Below are 19,669 nucleotides of genomic sequence, written 5' to 3'. Positions count from 1 at the left end.
GTGATTATATTCTTCCCATCTTTAAATATGCTTTAAATATGAATGTATGTTCCATCTGGATGAAAAGGTAAGTGATTGTCTAACCCTGCCCTCCAGTTAACCTCTGAAGAGGATTCAGAACTGTGCACTATAAGCCCCTATTGTTGGCGAAAACAGTGGGGGTCTTTGTGATCAGTCAGATTAGACATGTAAAGCTGCATAAAGCCACTTTTGCTACAGGTTATCACATTTTCATCAGGAATACATCAGACAGAGATCATTATGACAGACCAGCTGCAAACAAGATTCCAGTGTTGCTGAGTTTACTATGGTACGACAGACATGCCAGGATCAAGTATGAGTTTAAACTCACCAACTAAATTACACACTGTGGATCCATAGAAGCTTTTTGTTCATTTGGACACATGTGCTTTGGCCTTACATCAGGTAATTGCTGAAAGGCTTGAGGGATTTCCCTCCTTATTGCTCCAGTGTGTCTCATAAAAGCTTCCCAAAGCCTTGATGTCCTTTTCAGGTATGACCTAATGAAACTGGCATGAGATGAAAGTGAGGATATGCTCTTTTTTTATGGGAAAGTAAGAAGAGAATGAATGGTGCACATTAACTGTCAGATGTAAGATGTTCAGTCATGGCTCATTACATTTTATTCTTAGCAGCCATTTGTAGCACTTTACATAAAGTGCAGTTGGAATTTATGTTTAATTGCACATTTTATTCATCCTGGTCTGAGATGTAGTTATTATTTTTTAGACGTTTTATGTTAAGGCTAAGCATTGATTTGACTGCAGTTTGATATCAGTGTCTAATGGGTCTGGGGCGCACAGCTGGAAATGATGGAGTCTGTTTGCAGAGGCCGTCTTATCATATGAATTTTTATAACAACGTTCATCCTCTATCACAGCAGGGGATCACTGTTTACCTTGTCTCCCTGTCTTTGAGACATCCTGTCTGCGTACTTCCATCAGCCTCTTTCCAAATTACCTCCTTAGATGAGCGAAATGTTCAGAATTGATCTGGACAAAGAGATAATCCCAGAAAATAAATCTGCAAAGCTCCAGTCATATGCTTGATATAAGGATCTGCCCGCTTATTTTATGTAGACTATCATATAATTTTATACTCTATATTCGTGGAGTACTGAATACTTTATGATGTTACACCATACAATTAGCCTATATGATCATTCATTATGAATCATACAACTGAAACTAGATGAAGTATACAACTGAGTCTACATCAGATGGCTGGCTATAATGTACAGCAGAACTGTATGACTTTGTGTACTTATTTATTTATTATACACAGATACAACACTTAGGGACATAATGAACACACATGGTCAGTCAGACAGACAGACAGACAGTCAAAGAGACAGACAGACAGACAGACAGTCAGAGAGACAGACAGACAGACAGACAGTCAGATGGACAGAAGACAGACAGACAGTCAGAAGGACAGACAGAAAGACAGACAGACAGACGGACAGAGAGACAGTCAGACGGACAGACAGAAAGACAGACAGACAGACAGACGGACAGAGAGACAGACAGTCAGAGAGAGACAGTCAGAGAGACATACAGACAGACAGTCAGATGGACAGAAGACAGACAGTCAGACGGACAGACAGACAGAAAGACAGACAGACAGACAGACAGACAGAGAGACAGACAGACAGTTAGAGAGAGAGAGAGAGAGAGAGAGAGAGAGAGTCAGAGAGACAGACAGACAGACAGACAGTCAGATGGACAGAAGACAGACAGACAGACATTCTGACAGAGAGACAGACAGACAGAAGACAGACAGTCAGATGGACAGAAGACAGACAGACAGACAGACATTCTGACAGAGAGACAAACAGAGAGACAGTCAGACAGACAGACAGAAAGACAGACGGACAGAGAGACAGACAGTCAGAGAGACAGACAGACAGACAGACGGACAGAGAGACAGACAGACAGACAGTCAGAGAGAGACAGACAGACAGACAGACAGACAGACAGACAGACAGATGGACAGAAGACAGACAGACAGACAGACAGACAGATAGATATTCTGACAGAGAGACAAACAGACAGACAGCCAGACGGACAGAAAGCCAGACAGACAGACAGACAGACAGACAGATAGATAGACATTCTGACGGAGAGACAGACAGTAAGACAGACAGACAGAGAGTCAGACAGACAGACAGACAGAAAGACAGACAGTCAGAAAGACAGACAGTCAGACATACAGATAGACAGACAGACAGAAAGACGGACAGACAGACAGACAGTCAGAGAGAGAGACAGACAGACAGACAGCAAGACAGACAGACAGACAGACAGAATGACAGACAGTCAGAAAGACAGACTGACAGAGAGTCAAACAATTCTAAAAGTTTGATTTGCTGATCAAAACATTTCTTCTTATTATTATTATTATGTTAAAAACAGATAAGCAAATTTCCTTTGAGGAATATAAAGTTAGTAGAAAAAAAAGCATTTATCTGAAATAGAATCTTTTGTTACATTATAACATTATATATGTCTTTATCATCACTTATGATCAATTTAAAGATGATCAACAACAACAATAATAACAAGCTTTATTAATATTTATTATGAATTATTTATTGTTGTTGCTAAAAAACAACATTATACTCAACATTAAAGCTTTTTGAAGGGGCACATGGGGGGGTGTTATTCATGTTTGTCATGTCAAAGTCAAAGTTAAAGTCACCTTTATTTATATAGCGCTTTAAACAAAATACATTGCGTCAAAGCAACTGAACAACATTCATTAGGGAAACAGTGTCAATAATGCAAAAATGATTGTTAAAGGCAGTTCATCATTGGATTCAGTTACGTCATCTCTGTTCAGTTAAATAGTGTCTGTGCATTTATTTGCAATCAAGTCAACGATATCGCTGTAGATGAAGTGTCCCCAACTAAGCAAGCCAGAGGCGACAGCGGCAAGGAACCGAAACTCCATCGGTGACAGAATGGAGAAAAAAACCTTGGGAGAAACCAGGCTTAGTTGGGGGGCCAGTTCTCCTCTGACCAGACGAAACCAGTAGTTCAATTCCAGGCTGCAGCAAAGTCAGATTGTGCAGAAGAATCATCTGTTTCCTGTGGTCTTGTCCTGGTGGTCCTCTGAGACAAGGTCTTTATAGGGGATCTGTATCTGGGGCTCTAGTTGTCCTGGTCTCCGCTGTCTTTCAGGGATGTAGAGGTCCTTTCTAGGTGCTGATCCACCATCTGGTCTGGATACGTACTGGATCCGGGTGACTGCAGTGACCCTCTGATCTGGACACAGACTGGATCTGGTGGCCACGGAGACCTCGGAACAAGAGAGAAACAGACAAATATTAGCGTAGATGCCATTCTTCTAATGATGTAGCAAGTACATAGGGTGTTATGGGAAGTGTTTCCGGTTCCGGTTTACCTAATTAATGCAGCCTAAAAATCCTTTAACGGATTTGGATATTAAAAGCATCTTAGTACGTTATGTGTATGCCAGGTTAAAGAGATGGGTCTTTAATCTAGATTTAAACTGCAAGAGTGTGTCTGCCTCCCGAACAATGTTAGGTAGGTTATTCCAGAGTTTAGGCGCCAAATAGGAAAAGGATCTGCCGCCCGCAGTTGATTTTGATATTCTAGGTATTATCAAATTGAGAGTTTTGAGAACGTAGCGGATGTAGAGGATTATAATGTAAAAGGAGCTCATTCAAATACTGAGGTGCAAAACCATTCAGGGCTTTATAAGTAATAAGCAATATTTTAAAATCTAAACGATGCTTGACAGGGAGCCAGTGCAGTGTTGACAGGACCGGGCTAATATGGTCATACTTCCTGGTTCTAGTAAGAACTCTTGCTGCTGCATTTTGGACTAGCTGTAGTTTGTTTACTAAGCGTGCAGAACAACCACCCAATAAAGCATTACAATAATCTAACCTTGAGGTCATAAATGCATGGATTAACATTTCTGCATTTGACATTGAGAGCATAGGCCGTAATTTAGATATATTTTTGAGATGGAAAAATGCAGTTTTACAAATGCTAGAAACGTGGCTTTCTAAGGAAAGATTGCGATCAAATAGCACACCTAGGTTCCTAACTGATGACGAAGAATTGACAGAGCAACCATCAAGACTTAGATAGTGTTCTAGGTTATTACAAGCGGAGTTTTTAGGTCCTATAATTAACACCTCTGTTTTTTCAGAATTTAGCAGTAAGAAATTACGTTTTTTATATCGACTATGCAATCCATTAGTTTTTCAAATTGGTGGGTTTCACCGGGCTGCGAAGAAATATAGAGCTGAGTATCATCAGCATAACAGTGAAAGCTAACACCATGTTTCCTGATGATATCTCCCAAGGGTAGCATATAAACTGTGAAGAGTAGCGGCCCTAGTACTGAGCCTTGAGGTACTCCATACTGCACTTGTGATCGATAGGATACATCTTCATTCACTGCTACGAACCGATGGCGGTCATATAAGTACGATTTAAACCATGCTAATGCACTTCCACTGATGCCAACAAAGTGTTCAAGTCTATGCAAAAGAATGTTGTGGTCAATTGTGTCAAACGCAGCACTAAGATCCAATAAAACTAATAGAGAGATACACCCACGATCAGATGATAAGAGCAGATCATTTGTAACTCTAAGGAGAGCAGTCTCAGTACTATGGTACGGTCTAAATCCTGACTGGAAATCCTCACATATACCATTTTTCTCTAAGAAGGAATATAATTGTGAGGATACCACCTTTTCTAGTATCTTGGACAGAAAAGGGAGATTCGAGATTGGTCTATAATTAACTAGTTCTTTGGGGTCAAGTTGTGGTTTTTTGATGAGAGGCTTAATAACAGCCAGTTTGAAGGTTTTGGGTACATATCCTAATGACAATGAGGAATTAATAATAGTCAAAAGAGGATCTATGACTTCTAGAAGCACCTCTTTTAGGAGCTTAGATGGTATAGGGTCTAACATACATGTTGTTGGTTTAGATGATTTAACAAGTTTATACAATTCTTCCTCTCCTATAGTAGAGAATGAGTGGAACTGTTCCTCAGGGGGTCTATAGTGCACTGTCTGATGTGATGCTGTAGCTGACGGCTGAATGGTTGCAATTTTTTCTCTAATAGTATCAATTTTAGAAGAAAGGTAGTTCATAAAGTCATTACTGCTGTGGTGTTGGGAAATGTCAACACTTGTTGAGGCTTTATTTTTTGTTAATTTAGCCACTGTATTGAATAAATACCTGGGGTTATGTTTGTTTTCTTCTAAAAGAGAAGAAAAGTAATCGGATCTAGCAGTTTTTAATGCTTTTCTGTAGGATATGTTACTTTCCCGCCAAGCAATACGAAATACCTCTAGTTTTGTTTTCCTCCAGCTGCGCTCCATTTTTCGGGCTGCTCTCTTTAGGGTGCGAGTATGCTCATTATACCATGGTGTCAAACTGTTTTCCTTAACCTTCCTTAAGCGTAAAGGAGCAACTTTATTTAAAGTGCTAGAAAAGAGAGAGTCCATAGTTTCTGTTACATCATCAAGTTGATCTGAGGTTTTGGATATGCTAAGGAATTTGGTTACATCAGGAAGATACCTTAAAAAGCAGTCTTTTGTGTTAGAAGTGATGGTTCTTCCATACTTGTAACAAGAAGTAGAATTTACCGTTTTGGCTATATGAAGTTTGCGCAGAACTAAATAATGATCTGAGATATCATCACTTGGCTGAATAATTTCAACACCATCAACATCAATTCCATGTGACAGTATTAAATCTAGAGTATGATTTCGACAATGAGTAGGTCCAATCACCAGTGTGATTGTATCAAATATATAAAAAATATGATTCGGCTTTTTTTTGTCGTTTGGAAGCTGCATTTAAAATCCACTTGGCTCAGAAATCTGAGGGGGCACTTTGAATGGGAATCACGCCTCTGATCATTCTTATTATTATACAGGCACAACCCTGCAATATTACTCCAATTAGTCACAGCGCAATTATATAAACTGTGCAACGTGGTTAGTCTTGTTATATAGCCTAAGCGCAAATCTCTCAAAGGAGGTATCCATGGGCGTCTCGCACTATTCACCAACACACTATCACTACTGATTCATACTTCAACATTTACAGTGTAATTCTAAATTTTATTGAGCAGTATTTCTTTCTTTTTTTCTTTTCTTGAAACTCTAAACAATTTTGAGAAGTGCGTTTGTTTTTATTTTGTTAGAAGTTCGTCTATCCTTCGCGGAGGGATCTGTGCAATGCGTCCAGCGCCCAAGCAAACACGAGAATTAAGAGTTAATACGATCTCCCCGCTCCCTCTCTCACAGACAGACACATCAACCGAGCAGACCCAAAAGAGCAAACGTGTGCAGTTCTCTCTCACTATGGGTGCGCGGGGACATTCGTGAATAATTACCGGAGTTTGACACCTTTGTAGACGAGGAATCGAAATCGTTTTGCGATCGTTCGTGGGATTTTCGCGCGGAGTCCCACTCCTAAATACATTTCTGAAGGGAATCCGCTGTTCTCGGTGAAGGACGGAGAGTGCCGGTGTTTTCCAGCACAGTTACGCATCGCAAGGACTGAGGATCGTTTTGAGAAGGCGACAAAAAAAATGTTACTGTCCAAGTTTGGATCTTTTTCTCATATTTGCAACACGACCAACATCGACCACTTGCCGGTGAAAATTCAACTCCAAGCAGGTAACGTTAACGTTAGACGTCGTCCTTCAATATCATAACAACGATATACACTTTCACTTCGCATTAAATTGCGCCGTTATTTACTGCTATTTTTCCACACACGACGTATCCAGCCGCTTAATCTGCACGCGCTTTTCCGTGACCTGCGTATGGGGCCATTTTGTTGCCAACCGTGCATTGTGTACTTGGGTTTAAATCGCGTTTTTATACCAACACACTAACTCATACTGCCTTTTCTCCTTCGTTTTACAGCCAAGGCCGAAAGGGAGCCATTTGACAAGGTGTATCATGTGGGCTCGGTGCTGGGAAGCGGCGGCTTCGGGACAGTGTACGCCGGGTCTCGGATCTCAGACGCGTTGCCGGTAAGCGCTGGCTTTGTTTTGGTGGCAGCACATGGCCGCGTTTGGCGCCACAGTCACGCATTCATACGCGCGTTTTCTCTTTTTGTCTCTAGGTTGCGATAAAACACGTCGCTAAGGAGAGAGTCACCGAATGGGGTACGATTGTAAGTAAACAAGCCTTTATTTATGTTTTTTTTCTTGTCATCGCTAGGTTGTTTCTAAAATGCGTGTTTATATTCCAGAACGGCTCGCTGGTTCCCCTCGAGATCGTTTTGTTGAAGAAGGTGGGGAGTACGTTTCAGGGGGTCATTAAACTCCTCGACTGGTATGAGAGAGCCGACGGCTGGCTGATTGTAATGGAGCGGCCGGAGATGGTGAAGGATTTATTCGACTTCATCACGGAGAAAGGCGCGCTGGACGAGGACACCGCCAGGCGCTTCTTCAGACAGGTGCTGGAGGCGGTGAGGCACTGCTACAGCTGCGGGGTGGTTCACCGGGATATCAAAGACGAGAACCTCCTGGTGGATCTACGCTCGGGAGACCTGAAGCTCATTGACTTCGGCTCCGGGGCTATCCTCAAGGACACCGTCTACACAGACTTTGATGGTGCGTCTTTGACTCACACCCATCCTGCTCTGTCTGCATTGGCGCACCTGCAGCTTCTAGTTAAACGAGCTCAAGTATTACTACAGAAAGTGTTAGATCCTGACTTGGGGAAAAATAATAATAATTACACTCAATTATTAGCACTAGAGTTAAAGGAAATTAAGTGCCTGAATTCAGTGTCTCACCTCTGGTCTGGTCTTATCTGGTCTGGTTTGGTTTCAAGAGGTTTTAGGCATTTGTTTTTGGGAAATCAGCTGGAAACTGTGTTTGCAAGGCTAAAAGACCACCTGTTAAGACTATCCTGGACCAGCAAAGGTATATAATATATATTACACATTTTAATTAAATGAAAGACAACATTTGAAACATGAAACTGAATTATGCTTTTTTTAACCTTGTTTACAACTATTTTCATGTGAGTTAAAATCTAAAAGAGATAAGTTAGTGGATCAGCTGTTACTGCGTAGCATCTGTTTGTTGTGAAACCTGAGTTGCCACACCACGTGATCACGGATCCCTGTTTTTGTTTGGTATCCAGGCGACTCCTAGCCTTTGGGGGCCTGTCACACACCCCTAGTGAAGGGGCTTTTGTTAGGGGAAGTGAGTGACTCATGCTGGAAGCATGTGGAGTTGCCATAGCTTGTGACTGTTTGTACCTGAAAGTCTCCCTTTTAGATCGCCCTCCTGTTCCAGCTTGCTTGTATTTTTGGATCGAGCTGTTCTCTAGCTCGCTGTGAGGCTGGAGGAGGGAGGACAGTTTGTGCAAAAGCCAGACCGCTGGCGCCCCCCTCGCTAGAATCAGCTGACTGGAGCGGCTCATTATACAGTGCTACAGTGTAATCAAAATCGGCGCTCTTTATGGCAAAACAAGGCGATTGTGAAATGAGTGTTGTGTTGTGCCAGAAATAAAAATCACAGAGTAGGTTTCAGGACCTAAAAAAAGTGCAATCTTCATGCTCTTGGCTCGCAAATAGATGTTTTATAAGTCTCAAAGGTTAATTCTCACTGGATTGAAAAAACCGAATGTTTTATTTTGTAGGCACGAGAGTGTACAGTCCTCCCGAGTGGATACGTTACCACAGGTACCATGGACGCTCGGCAACCGTTTGGTCCCTTGGTGTCCTACTGTACGACATGGTGTGCGGCGACATCCCGTTTGAGCATGATGAGGAGATTCTGAGAGGACGGCTCTTTTTCAGGAGAAGAGTCTCTCCAGGTATGAGATGCCAAAATTGGCTCATCATGCCATATCATAAAAGGAAGGGAAAAAATGCCATTAAATTATACATTTAGTATTTTTGTGAACATTTATTTTTGCCTTGGAAAATTTAAAAAAATTTAAATTGGTTAATGTAAACAGTCCAGACTTTCATTTTTAAACCCTTTTGTGGACATAAGGTTTAACTTTTTCTTTCTGTTTATCAGTGTGTCAGCAGCTCATCAAATGGTGCCTCTGCTTGAGACCTTCTGACCGGCCCACTTTGGAGCAGATCTTCGAGCATCAGTGGATGCGCATGGAGGAAAGCCCGAAAGCAGAAAGCAGCGACATCACACTTCACGCCATCAGCATAGAATCGGGCAAAGAAGGCCTTTGACGGATGCGGGGACGGCGAGTGAATGGACTCTGAGACCTTTTTGCTCTTGTTCCCAGTCTGTTGGTTATCAGGACTTCGGTTTATGTTGCATAAATGTATTTTTTTGGTTTTTCATGCTAAGGGTGAGTTGTTAACCCGTAGGGTTTGCGTGAGCAGCAATGCTAGTGATCCTTTAATCTTACTGGTTGCTCTTATAGAGCTTGGACATTATTTTCCTTTTAGACTATCTTTTTAGTTTTCTGTGCCTTTTTTGGAAAGCTGCTTTTATGGGATTCAAGTCACGACAGACACCAGGTGGATATCTTGGATTTTAGGGGAACTCCCCTGGATTCATGGGAATCTTCAAAGACTGTATCTAGTTATGTGGTGGGTCTCCCTTGCCCTCTAGTGGTCGAATACTTGAAGTACACACTTACTACTCTCTTAACAGTATCTCTGCTGCTCTGCCATTCATATTCACTATTTCAATGGTTTTCGCTTCTGTTGTTGTTTTCTGAATGTCTTCCACTACTTCATCTCTGTTGACATCACTTTTTAGACTTTGCTTGGCAAAGACTTGAGTGATGTGCATAATCAATGCAATATCCATGGACTCACTTATCTTTCCTTATTTCTTTTTTTGGGGGAGGGGGGGGGGTTCTTTTTTTTTTAAATAGAAGTATTTGCATTGTATTTATGTACATTTTCTTCCATGTATCTTATTTATTCATGCAATACAAACATTCCACATTCAGTGGCTATTTATTTATTTATTCATTCATTTTATACCATCTGCAAAAATTAAATTAAAATTGTTAAATGTAATGAGTTCTTGGGCTTATCTTTAGTTTAACCTAAAGGATCATAGACATGCTAAAGTTATCTAATATTGATACAAATATACAATTGAGATGTTTAGTGATTCCATTTTCTGATGTAGTGTAAAATTTAGAATCAGTTTTTTCTCCATGTGAAGTGGAAGTTAAAATGTGTTTTAGTCCTTCCACTGTGACAGTGTGGATTTTTTTTTTTTTAACTGGTCAAACATTTATTTTTTTATATTGGACACAATAAATTCCTTTCATATGTAAATTGTGGTGTCTGTTTGCATTTAAATGTTATCTTTATGTTTTCATGTGCTATTATACACAATATTTGAGGATGCCGCCCCTACAGATAGTGGAACTCTGGACTGATTGGTAGAAACATGACGATAGCTTAGAACATTAAGTACAATAAAATAGAAAAAAGTCCAAATATTCTTAACTTTCCATAATTCACCTTAGTCCATTCCCAAAATCAGATTTTGAACATGAGGAAGTAGCTACAGATCTGACTCACCCCTTACATGAACTGCCCAAACATCCTGCTGAGAAGTTAACATTACTCACATTAGCCAACGTGGTATGCAAATGTGATGACACATTGGCGCTAAAGCATTACTGTCTGAGGGCTGTAAAACTGGATGATTCATTATGTAATGCATGATTCAGATGTAGAATCACCTGAGATTATTCAGCTCTACCTGTCAAATATACCGTTACAAAATACTTTTGACATTTAATGGCTCTTATATTACAGTAATGTGGAATTAAAATAAAATTTTAATTTTCCACAAAGCAGTTATCTCTTCTATGGAAAGATCAAGAATCAGGTTATTTCTTCATTCTTCACCATATGAGCTGCTGGACTGATAAGAAGACTTGACTTCTGTCAATGGAACAGTTTACTCAAGATAAATCACTGAATTACTGAAATGTATTAGATGGATGTCCACATACTTTTGGCCATATAGTAGCCTATATTTGAGGGCTGAGCATAAGAAAAAAAAGATAGAAAATATGAATAATATTAAAATAGATATTTATCAACAAATATAAATAAAATTCCATTACTTTCACAAGCATGGAAAACACCTTTTTTTTTGTGTGCAAACTAATTATAAGGTAGCAGTTGTTGCCCCAAATTTACATTTCAAGCATGTTTGTTTGTAACATGTATACTCAAAACTGATTGAGTGAATTCACATTTTAAACAGTTTATTGTACAGGTAGCTAATCTCTGCTCTAAACTAATGTGCTGCTACACTGCACGCACACAACACACACGCTCACACATGAGGTACAGATCAGACACACATAGAAACAATCAGAAGTGCAGAAAATTGTCAACACTGCAATGTGATTTATCATCTTAAAAATGTAAAAGTTACATCATATTCTTCATATTCGTTGCACAGACAAATGAGTTAAGAAGTAATTCAATATTAAACTATTCTTCTAGTATTGTGTATTTATTTTTATTTAATATAAGTGCTAAACAGAATTTTGTGATATTTCAAAACACTGAAATAAATGGGATGGAGTGATTACGGAATGGTTGGAGTGTGGCAGAGCCATATAGAGAGAGAGTTGCGACAACTCCATTGGCTCCAATGGAACGCTTTTTTTTACAGCAATGGCGGCCCGTGGAGCCTCTAAATAGTTCCCGGAAGTAGCAACAAATTGGTTTGCCTCAAATTGTGCCTGCAGAGTGACTTGAGTTTAGTTTCCACACACAACCTTTTTTTTTGTCTACATACGGTACATATCACATGGTGGTTAAATGCACAGTTATAGGAAACACTGATGACTCCCTGCAATGTCTCACCATGAGTCTCAGCTCCCTGGGTTTTGCAAGGCTTTGCTTGTTCCTTATTTCTAGTAAATCATTTTCAATGTAAAAAAGTGCAAATAAATTTAAGTATAATTACCTAACAATTTTTTGTTGTTGTAATTTTTATTTATATTTAAATTGCTCCTGCTCACTTGAGCCAACCATTATTTTCTCCTCTGCATGTCAGCTGGGAAGCCATACATTCGTACACCTTTCTCTGACCGAGTGGAGCATCCCCATGCAGCACAGCAAACCATGGTGGATTCTATGCAAGGACAACATGAAAGAAAGGACACATACAAAATGCTTGGCATGCTATTAAATTTATTAGAAATGTATTCATGAATTGCTGTAAATAGTCAATTGCATTTATTTGAATAAAAATACAAAGAAAAAGTAATCTCGTAATATATAATTACAATTTAAAATAACTGTTTTCTATTTTAAAATGTAATATATTCGTGATGCCAAGCTGAATTTTCAGCATCATTACTTTTGAATGGCAGTGTACATTTTTATATACGAGTATGCTTAAGTTGTTTTAAACCTAAATATATTGTGTACATGAATAAGTATTGTAAGAATTATACTAGATATAATAGATATATTATTTATAATACATAATTATATTATAAGATTTATAATAATTATTATAAGAATTATAAACAGTAAGCTTCATTTTACATTTAACATGCTAATTTCTGCTGCTAATAGTTAATTGACCGATAGTGCGGTGCGAGCTGAAAATCACCTGTCACCAGCCTGTCTCTACTACCTGAAAGTCATCAATATAACATTAGTTAACATGAGATCAGTGAAAAAAAGGCAACAGCAACCCGTTTTTATACAACTTGATCACTAATCCTCAAAAATGACCTGATTTGATATTTTAAAAACAACATCGCTGTAACTACATACTCATGCTACATACATATGTCGGTGTGTTGTATAAATATATAAAATAAATGCATTTATTGACTCCTTATTACCAGAAATCGCAGTTTTGTCACTCTACTCTATCAGTTTGAATGGCCGGCCGCCAATGCACTTCCTGGAACTATTTGAAGTCGACACGAATCACGTGACAACCAAACATTTCGAACTTCCGTTGTCGCAACTCTCTCTATATGGCTCTGGAGCGCGGATGAGAAATTGGCTGCTGCTCCACATACACTGGTTCCTGGAACTGCTGAACACCCTTTTTACTGCTGTGATAGTTTGGATGTTTTCAATTAGCTTCCAATGAACAAAATAATATATATATATATATATATATCTTAGTTTTAGAAAATATATTGAATTTCCTTTTTTTTCCCTCACGTAATGGACATGGGGATTTTGGTCGGTAAATACCACATTTATACATGCAAGTGGAAGAAATGTAAACCCTCCTTTACTATATTTCTTGATTTTGTGAGAATAATTCCAAGTTAACTTTTATAAAATTATTTAGTAAAATATTTACTATTGTAGTGCTGTCCTGATTTATTAATTTGTTAGTCCATTATATTTCAGATCTTGCTTCTTTTTTTTGTCAGTGTGTGTGCCAGCTTTCTTGAGCTGCATTTAGTTATGATTTCCAAAGGATCGTGTGACACTGAAAGCTGGAGCAATGGAGCTTTTTAGTATGAGAGGAAAACACATTTTAAAATATTACAAAAGAAAGCAGTTCTTTCAAATTTTAGATTTACTGTTTGCGGTAATTATTTTATTATTATATAAAAAAAACGTCGTAGCATGACACGTTCCGTCAAAGCACATAGATCCTGTAATCAGTTGTTCAGTATCTGAGCGCGAGGGCTACATAAACGGATGCCGCATTCTCTGCCGCACTCCACTCGCTTAAAACACCGGGATTTGACAAGTTGACAAACGGATATAGCAAATGCGCTTTGATGCATCCAGTGTACGTTAGAGACGGTGTTAGGATATGGCAGACCACTTTCTTTTGCAAGTTTCAGCTCACAAATATTTGGTGTTAACTCGCCTTAACCAAACGCCCCTTTTTCCAAAATATTGCTTCCGAACGTCCCCGTTGAGAAACACTAACATAGAGATTCCGCGTGACGCTCTTTCGGTACAGACCCTTTAGTGTCAGATTATACAGGTTTTTTGTATTTCCTATCTAATCTGCGGCCTAGGCCGAAACAAAAAAAATCATAAATAACTGAACAACTTAGATCACACAATACGCAGCATCCATTACGCATTTTGTCTAAAAACAAGCGACCACTTCCTTATTTTTGCCACCGTGCGTGATGACGTAGTGCGTAAGGCGATGGAGAGCTGCAGCCGCATTGTTGTGGGGGGAAGAGAGGCGAGCTAGCCTGCTAGCATAGTGCCTATACGGCCGTCCCAGTAGCGAGCAAAAACAGGCACGTTAGTATGGTCGAGTTGCTGTTATCTTAAGCGTGTGACTCCAGCTTTAAATGCTTGCATTTGGATCCGGCAGACCGTTACGGATACCTCATATTACCCTTGAAATACAACGGAGAAGCGGCTGGTGGACGGTAGCGCCTGTAGCGCGGCTCGTGCACGGATTAAACCTACTGCTGTTCAGTAGGCCACAGTGCTGCTGCTTTTAGCTCGGCCGCTCTGCCCTTAAAGCTTCTTTGAACGGCGAAGGTGAGATCGAACCGCAGTGTCTCTTGGGGTTAACTTATATATTTGCGGCTTTAAAGGGCGTTTGCATTCACGTTTCACAGAGCGTGTTTTGTTTTGTTTGACGCCATGTTTGCAGAAACGTCGTTGGGTCTTTCCAAACAGCATTAGCTCACTAGCAGAGCCGCCAGCAGGCCTCCGCATCTAGTGTGTGTCCTTGCTGCTCACTTTGCGTGTGTTTGGCCTGGTCCTGCCCTGCCCCCCTCAAACAAACAAAAGCCTGGATGTACACCATGGCTGTTATCTGTTAAATGGCAATTGCTTAGTTAATGGGTTAGCGTGTCAGATTGTGGAGCTTAAAAGGGCGGTTAGGGGTTTAAGTAAAAATAATAATTAAAAAAATCAAATTGCCAAGCACGTTCTATGTTGTTGTTATTGATTTTTTTTTACATCTTAATCAATTAATTATGTCAGATGGCTAAACTGCACATATTGTCAAAAATACAGAGGCATGCGGTTTTTTTTCTGTTTCCATGCCAACTTGGGTTTAGGTTGCTATGGATACCAGATAAGATGTGTGCTTGCAGTGCCTGCTCACACCAAGCACTAAGAACTAGAAAGTTTAAAAAATCGTTCTCTATGAAATCCACCACACAAATGTAATGATAAAAGGAATGAAATCATTGGAATCACTTGCAGAAGGTTTTACTCAGCTGATGGACGGTTAAAAACATTGACAGCCAATTAGAATCCAAACCACTTTCAGAGTATTTAAAGCGGCAGGAGGAGGAGGAATTGGTCCTTCGGTAAGACCCGCCCCCTTAGTTACAGTTGATATGTCTGACAAGCCAAGATACTCAAGATGCTAATCATCATCATCTCACAAAGTGTAATATACACCATGGTCTATCTGGGCATGGTGTAGCGCAGTGGTTCCTGGAGGCCCCCCCAACACTGCACATTTTGCATCTCTTCTTTGTATGACACCCATTTCAGGTCTTGGAGTCTCTACTAATGAGCTGATGATCTGAATCAGATCTTAATGTTTGATTAAGGAGACATGGAGAACTTGCAGTGTTGGGGGGGTCTCTAGGAACGTGGTTGGGAACCCCTGCTGAGGTGTATCGAAAGATGATGATCATGTATTGAGAGTGAGAAATTGTTGTCATGGTACAGAGCCCTTCCTTTCGATATCACGGTATCTCCCGGGATCCTCACCCTCTCTGCCATGTTGGCAGGATTCCGAAGGCAAAACATGATTGTCTATGTGTGTTGTTAACTCAGTAGTAGAGGAGGTTCTTGCAATTTCGCACTGTTTTACCATGCCTGGAACTAACTGCTGCGTTAAAAACTGCTCCAGTTTAACTACCCTAGCCAACCCAGAACTGGTTTGTCCACTTTGAAGCCCCCAACACAAAAACCTGGTACAATACGTGTCATTGGGCTAAAATCAAATTACAACTATATACTAAAAACATACACAGCTTTAGCCTACATCAAAACATGTTGAAAACGTTTGTGTACATTGAACATCTCATTACAATCTAGTGTTTACGTAACAGTCGCAGTTAATTACTTTGTATTTAGCAGACACTTTTTGACCAAAATGACAATGTAATTACAACACACTAAAAGCATGTGAAGAAACTTACCTTGGCCAGCGCTGTTTTCATCACCTGGAGGCTTGTAGATGGCCAAGTCCTGCACTCAGCCACAGCAGAAAGCCTTGTAACTTTCCAAAGACTTGTGGCTTTTAAACTCTTGCATTGTGTAATAACTTACACCAAAAACAAGATAATTCACAATGTCCATATATGTGCATGGAGGTAAATGGTCCAGGTCTCTGTGCCATTCCGCTGCAGGGAGCTCGTATGGGTCGATATTTTGGATGCCTGAGAGCTTGTTCCTGTAAGGTCCCTTTTCTTTCGCCTTATCTTTTTGCATTGCTTTACTTTCTTCCTTTTCTTTCTGTTTTCGTAGATCCGTCTCTGTCCCGCCAAAATAATAAATGCGTAAAAATTAAAGAGCTCTGGAATGTTTAGTCGCACCTCTGTGAATTTCTGAAGGCGTTGCCCCTGGCAACCGATAGCGTCTCCTAACGTCATGGCCGACCGGCTCAGACCCCGCCCAAATCAACCCAAATAGTCACGTGACTCCTCGCTCTCAATTGACATTAGCCAGAGATATTGTCAAAAGCATCACATATTGGCATTATTAAGAGTATTTCCAATTAACAGGGGCGGTGTCAGAGTGAGTGCTAAATCATTGAGATGGGGAGCTTGGCAATTAAGTGCATCAGACTCAATCATCGCACTGGTAGTTCTTTTGCGATTAACTTTCTCAGTCGGTCGCAGAAGCAAACTTTGTTTCTTTTTTTTTTTTTTTTTTGCTATAACATTGGATTAATCAATGCATGCTGATGAACTTTTATCATAGTTTATAGTTAGGCCTATATGGAAAAGAAAGTGGTTAACATTCAGCCCTTTCTTTTTCATCAGTATTATTTGTGATTTGAATTTTGTAAAAGGGAGTTCCTCTTTTGCTGTGTTATAAGCTGGGCTTCGGGTGCTTTCACTTTCGATTTCGCTATCTTGTCACGTTTTATAATAAAAGATAATTGTCTGTTTTGCTTACATCTATACACCTTTCAGTTCCTAAGACTAAAACAAAAGATGTATTAATTGTTATTTTTCATTATAAAGCACAACAACATTAAAACCACATGCTGTAGGCCCTATTATTTAATGATTTATAAATTACAGTCCATTAAACTGTTGGCCTGCACCCCGACGCGGGTGTCCTCAACTCCCCATGTTTGCAAAGAGCAAAGATAAGTTTTCAAAATGAAAACAAAAAGAAAAGTAAAATGCTGCCGGTGACAGTGCTTGCATGTTATTTTTCCCCACAAGAATACCAACATGTTCACCTTCTTTTGTTTAAGAAGTGGCTTTTTACTTTAGCATACATATTTAATGATCCTGGAGTGACGCGTTGTGACATGCTGCCAAGATGACAACGTCTGGCTTCGCCACCTTTTTTATTTCAGAAACACTCAGAAACCAATGGGTGACATCAAGGATACTACGTCCATGTTTTTATGCAGTCTATGTTTCACATACACAACAGAAATGGCAGCACTTATGAGTTGAAAACCTGTTTTCTTACAGTATATTTTTGAACAACTGGACCACTCTCAAAATTTAGTCACATATGCAGAAAAATTGTCACAGTCTGGATTCCTGCAATTAAAATAACCAAAACAGGTTATATTTATTATCAATAATAAAAAAAATTATATCAATAATAAAATATAAATAAAACTCACCCACTCGGTTTTGTAATATTCTTTAATGTAAGTAGTCCGTATGAAAAGGTGTAGGGGTCCACAATATACAGTCGTGGCCAAAAGTTTTGAGAATTACATAAATATTAGTTTTCAAAAAGTTTGCTGCTAAACTGCTTTTAGATCTTTGTTTCAGTTGTTTCTGTGATGTACTGAAATATAATTACAAGCACTTCATACGTTTGAAAGGCTTTTATCGACAATTACATGACATTTATGCAAAGAGTCAGTATTTGCAGTGTTGGCCCTTCTTTTTCAGGACCTCTGCAATTCGACTGGGCATGCTCTCAATCAACTTCTGGGCCAAATCCTGACTGATAGCAACCCATTCTTTCATAATCACTTCTTGGAGTTTGTCAGAATTAGTGGGTTTTTGTTTGTCCACCCACCTCTTGAGGATTGACCCCAAGTTCTCAATAGGATTAAGATCTGGGGAGTTTCCAGGCCATGGACCCAAAATTTCAACATTCTGGTCCCCGAGCCACTTAGTTCTCACTTTTGCCTTATGGCACGGCGCTCCGTGCTGGAAAATGCATTGTTCTTCACCAAACTGTTGTTGGATTGTTGGAAGAAGTTGCTGTTGGAGGGTGTTTTGGGACCATTCTTTATTCATGGCTGTGTTTTTGGGCAGAATTGTGAGTGAGCCCACTCCCTTGGATGAGAAGCAGCCCCACACATGAATGGTGTCAGGATGCTTTACTGTTGGCATGACACAGGACTGATGGTAGCGCTCACCTTTTCTTCTCTGGACAAGCCTTTTTCCAGATGCCCCAAACAATCGGAAAGGGGCTTCATCTGAGAATATGACTTTGCCCCAGTCCTCACCAGTCCATTCACTATACTTTCTGCAGACGAACAATCTGTCCCTGATGTTTTTTTTGGAGAGAAGTGGCTTCTTTGCTGCCCTTCTTGACACCAGGCCATCTTCCAAAAGTCTTGGCCTCACTGTGCGTGCAGATGCGCTCACACCTGCCTGTTGCCATTCCTGAGCAAGCTCTGCACTGGTGGCACTCCGATCCCACAGCTGAATCCTCTTTAGGAGACGATCCTGGCGCTTGCTGGACTTTCTTGGACGCCCTGAAGCCTTCTTTACAAGAATTGAACCTCTTTCCTTGAAGTTCTTGATGATCCTATAAATTGTAGATTTAGGTGCAATCTTAGTAGCCACAATATCCTTGCCTGTGAAGCCATTTTTATGCAATGCAATGATGGCTGCACGCGTTTCTTTGCAGGTCACCATGGTTAACAATGGAAGAACAATGATTTCAAGCATCACCCTCCTTTTAACATGTCAAGTCTGCCATTCTAACCCAATCAGACATAATGATCTCCAGCCTTGTGCTCGTCAACATTCTCCCTGAGTTAACAAGATGATTACTGAAATGATCTCAGCAGGTCCTTTAACGAAAGCAATGAAATGCAATGGAAAGGTTTTTTTGGGATTAAGCTAATTTTCATGGCAAAGAAGGACTATGCAATTCATCTGATCACTCTTCATAACATTCTGGAGTATATGCAAATTGCTATTATAAAAACTTGAGCAGCAACTTTTCCAATTTCCAATGTAATTCTTAAAACTTTTGGCCACGACTGTATATCGGCCGATGATTAATGTGCATCTCATCAGTAAAGCCGGTTCTCTAATCAGCGGTAAATTCCCTCAGGTGCGTGATTTCACATAGAGCAGCTGTTACTACACAGAGCCGTTGTTAACTGACTAGCTGCGCAACTACACATTCATTATCAGCTTGGATATGCGCAGCTTGTCATTTATATATTGTGCACCCCTAAAAAGTTGCATTTATTTCTATTAAAGGCACGTCTACTTGGAGATGGCAAGTCAGTGTCTG

At 40.0% G+C, this 19,669-nt stretch overlaps 1 protein-coding gene across 1 annotated transcript; it reads left to right on the top strand.

Annotated features, from left to right (window-relative positions):
* The first annotated feature begins 6,295 nt into the window (after positions 1-6,295).
* LOC132124568 (serine/threonine-protein kinase pim-3-like) lies at positions 6,296-9,974 on the top strand. The gene is made up of 6 exons (XM_059535637.1): positions 6,296-6,699; positions 6,952-7,061; positions 7,154-7,204; positions 7,283-7,646; positions 8,686-8,862; positions 9,072-9,974. Exons 1-6 carry the CDS (start codon positions 6,612-6,614, stop codon positions 9,239-9,241), a joined length of 960 nt encoding a protein of 319 aa, XP_059391620.1. The 5' UTR covers positions 6,296-6,611; the 3' UTR covers positions 9,242-9,974.
* The last annotated feature ends 9,695 nt before the right edge of the window (positions 9,975-19,669 follow it).

The sequence above is a fragment of the Carassius carassius genome, chromosome 43 (assembly GCF_963082965.1).
Source record: "Carassius carassius chromosome 43, fCarCar2.1, whole genome shotgun sequence".
Taxonomy (NCBI): domain Eukaryota; kingdom Metazoa; phylum Chordata; class Actinopteri; order Cypriniformes; family Cyprinidae; genus Carassius; species Carassius carassius.
Note: the sequence above shows the minus strand (reverse complement) of the source record. Positions and strands in the feature narration are given on the sequence as shown.

What these genes read in the sequence shown, in the direction of transcription:
- LOC132124568 (XM_059535637.1), top strand. Translation starts at nt 6,612, where the DNA reads ATGTTACTGTCCAAGTTTGGATCTTTTTCTCATATTTGCAACACGACC. An exon ending in GAAAATTCAACTCCAAGCAG is followed by an intron (nt 6,700 to 6,951) that starts GTAACGTTAACG and finishes TTCGTTTTACAG; the next exon opens with CCAAGGCCGAAAGGGAGCCA. An exon ending in CGTCTACACAGACTTTGATG is followed by an intron (nt 7,647 to 8,685) that starts GTGCGTCTTTGA and finishes TTTATTTTGTAG; the next exon opens with GCACGAGAGTGTACAGTCCT.